This window comes from Apis dorsata, unplaced genomic scaffold, assembly GCF_000469605.1.
Source record: "Apis dorsata unplaced genomic scaffold, Apis dorsata 1.3 scaffold_429, whole genome shotgun sequence".
Taxonomy (NCBI): Eukaryota; Metazoa; Arthropoda; class Insecta; order Hymenoptera; family Apidae; genus Apis; species Apis dorsata.
This window is the reverse complement of record NW_006263682.1, coordinates 793,978-797,879: the sequence shown is the minus strand read 5'-3', so window position 1 is coordinate 797,879 and position 3,902 is coordinate 793,978. Positions and strand designations below refer to the sequence as shown.

Below are 3,902 nucleotides of genomic sequence, written 5' to 3'. Positions count from 1 at the left end.
TATATATATATATATATATTGGAACTAAAAATAGGAAAATGGAAAACTCGGATATGAATGGTTAAAAAAATTTTCTTTCCCAAACATGACGAGCTTACCGTCCTTAAAATTCGACCCGAAGATGACAGCCTTGCAATTGGCTGCTTTGATACTGTGCATCAGGACATCCTGTCGAAGATTCGTGTTCAGAAGGGCGCCCACCAAACCAGCTTTGCTCAGGCCTAGCCAGATCCCTACATATTCGGGCCGACTTTCCATAATGAGGCCAACGCTGTCTTCGCGGGACAAGGATTTGCCAGCGAAGTAACGTCCAATCCGATTGCTGTATCCTTCCAGCTACGGCGCGAATCAAAGGGGATTACATACATCGCCTCGCCCTCGAGTGCCGCGATAATTAATTCAAATTCATAATTAATTCACCTCTTTGTAAGTCCATTCCTTGTCTTCGAAGATGAAAGCGATCTTTTCCGGATTAGCCGTGGCTTGCCTGCTGAATATCTTGGCCACGGTTAATTTTTGCCATTCCCACCACCATAGCAACACGTTCACCCGAACGAATCTGTACGCGCCCCTGTATCGCATCGAAACAAAAGTCATCTTTTATATACTCCGTTGATATACGAGGAATATTTTATATCGTCGTTGCAAAATTTCTTTCTCTAATATTTTGAAATTGAGAAATTATTTTTCCTTCTTTTCTTTTCTTTTTCTTTTTCTTTTTTTTTTTTCAAGATAATTCAACGGATATATTCAGATTTTCATAACGAGAAAGAGGGATCAAATGAAATGATTAGAAACGAATTACGGGCAATGGAAATACGGTTGCATGTTTTCTGCAAAGATGATACGTATCTCTGTCGCGCCATCGCCACGTTCCTCCCTGACGAGATACGTCCTTCTCTCTCCAGAAAGCAATTGAGTAATTTCGCGCCTCGACGCGCGCGTTACGTGTGTGTCCACGCGAACGCGATCTTTCCACGATCCTTTTCTTTCCCACTTCTCCAATTATCGTTTTATCGAAGAAAGAGATCGTTCGACGCTCGTTCGAATTATTCTTCTTCTTCTCCTTCTTCTTCTTCTTCCGATTCGCGAAAGAAGAAATTTCCTCGAAAATTGTATCCTCGAGAGAGAAAAAAATGGAGAAAAAAAATTTTAACGAAAGAAAGTTTGAATATATTTACGAAAATTTATAAGAAATCGTATCGTCGTGTTGAAGAACTGCTACTGTCCTCCACTCCCTCCCCCCTAGGAACATTACCTACGCCTTTGTCGAAACTCTCGCATCCGCGGTGAGCATACGATACCAGCGGTCACCCTCTTCCAACGCTTCCACGGTGATTAAATGAAATCAAATAAAATAACGAAGCGAGTTGTTACGAGGAGGTATGAGGTACGACCATCGGACCATCCGTGCATCGCGGTTTCGTTGCCATGCGTTAATCCCACGACCGGTTAGCAGGATTACTCGTCACGCGGCAACATACTCTTCCAACAAACATTCTTCTCGTTTTCCTTGAGTTCGCTTTTTCCCCGTTCCTATCCTCGTAATTACTCAAAGGAAGAAAGGAGGAGAGGGAGGGGGAGGAGGGATATCGCGCGACTCGATGTTACAGAAAAAAAAAAAAAAAATAACTTTTCACGAAATGAAAGAATTAGATTATTGGAAAAATTGTATTGTATTTGTCGATCGTTTAGACTTTGCACCGGGCATTTCTTCTCGTCGTTCGTTGACAACGCATTGATAGATCATTGAATCGAGATTAATTCGTGTTAAACTTTGATACTATTATTTTTTCCATATCAATCTCCTTTTTTCTTTTCGTTTTTTCTTCCGTGGAAAGATCGAATTATAAACAATATATATCGCTTGAATTAAATAATAAACTCACGTTATTATTGTGCATTATTCGTGTGTATTCGATCAAAAAAGAAAAGGTTTAAAAATAACGTAACGAAGTCTTACCAAATACCAACAACATGTATATATTGTGGAGGGAAGGGAGAAGGGGAAGGGGGATCATATTATACAAACACACAAATTTCCTCCAACTGGTCATTTCTTTTATTCAACGATTATAAAATATATACCTGTTTACATTAAACTCGCATCGTTCGACAAACAAATTCCCGTGGAATTGAAGGGGAGGAAGAGAAAAAAAAAAAGAAAAGAAAATATATGATAGGGTGGGGAGGAAAAAAAGAAAAGAAAATTGTAGCCTCGTAGGAAACTGCACCGAGTACATCACTTCGGCACAGGGCAAATGAGACGGTTGCTGTTCGAGTGGCGATAGACCAACGTTTAATGGAATGTAAACGCTGGCATCCACCACTCGTTCGCGGACAAGGCCGTGCCACTCGGCCTGTTTATCTTTCGCCAAGACAATTTTGCAAATGATGTTTGCACGATTATGCGCGTTCCGCGTGCAATAGCCCCGCAAAAGTAAACGAAGCCATCCTCGCTTGTAACATATGATATTTCAACAACCTGTTGCGGTTTGTTTCTAAGCGACTATACGATACCGATTCCACGCCACTTGTTTCTCTCGCATTCGGTTCTAATCGATTTTAATCCGTGGAACGTGGAAATTGATCTTCCATCACTCGATTGCGAATTATTCTCTAGATCGATGATCGAATGATTGGAATTGTTTTCAAGATCCAGATTTCAGAAATTTTATTATCGTAGAATTAGGATAAAGGAAAAGGAAGATAGAACGATTTTTCATATATTTTATTTTTAAGATTTGGAAATTTGGAAAGGTGGTACAAGAAAGTATTATTATTGATTATTTTTGTCGGAGGATACGTTTCGTAAGTGAATCGTATGCGTTTTTTTGTCGAGCAGCTCGACAACAAAATTAATGTTTGTCTTTCGCAATTTAATTAAAAATTTTAAATAATTCAAATTAAAATTCAACCAGACTTGATATTCGATTGTTCGAGAATTTTTGAAAAGTTAATGTTTCAAAATGTTTTTAACAAAATTTTATCGATTATTTTAATTATCTACCATTTAGATTAGAAATAAACGACCTATATCGTTCGACCGTTTTTGTACGATCGATGAATCGATCGAATGGACAATCTGCTAAAATTACACTCTGTGGCACAGTTTCGAATAATTATATAATTCTCAAACGAAACAGAGTACGAATATTTTTCTAATTTTGCCCGTGAATTTATTTATTCGTTCATTCTTAATTAAATTTACTTATTATTCCTTATCTCTTTTTATCAAGGATTTATTTTCTATTTCAAATTTCCACGGAAGAAAAAAACGTTATTTAAATACGAAAGAAAAAGAGATAAAACAAAATGGGGATCGATCCAGACGAAATCAGATCTCTCGATACTCCTTTTGCACGACGACCTGATCGAGAATGATGATAGGTCGAAAACAATGTTATTCAGCCGGCTGTTTAAATTCCATGCGCTCCATATTGGCCCTACAATAGTCGTTCACGATGGCACAATGCGCTCGATGCATCCGCCGATGGACGTGCGCCTGTCTACGCGCATGCACGAACAATATTCTTGTGGTCTTGCCACTGAATCGACCGATTCTCGCGATCGAGATCAACGATTCCACTTGTACCGAACCTTATCAATACCGTCACAGATCCATGACAGATGCTTTATTTACTTTTTACCAACGATCCTCGGCTGACGACTCTCGAGTTTCACGAGATCGTTCGAACGATCGTGCCACGATCACGCGTTCCCGCGGGACCTTTGAACGCGTTCAATAGTATCGTAAAATTTCTTAAGTGATCTAATTGTACAGGATGAGTTAGGAGAAGGAACTTGGAGTATGTTGCATGTACTTGTCGCGTATAGTCGTGAACCGTGTTGCTCTATTCAGATTCGTTTGAAATGAATGATGGGCGCGTAATGAGTAAATG

General features: G+C 39.2%; 1 protein-coding gene across 1 annotated transcript in view; it reads right to left on the bottom strand.

The window, feature by feature from the left end:
- Positions 1-3,902, bottom strand: part of LOC102677672 (long-chain fatty acid transport protein 4) — a 7,941-nt gene that overhangs the window by 2,866 nt on the left and 1,173 nt on the right. The window contains exons 2-3 of the mRNA XM_006619665.2: positions 421-571; positions 99-336 (exon numbers count right to left, since the gene is read on the bottom strand). Of these exons, the coding sequence (XP_006619728.1) occupies positions 99-336; positions 421-571 (389 nt within the window). The remainder of the gene's footprint in view (positions 1-98; positions 337-420; positions 572-3,902) is intronic.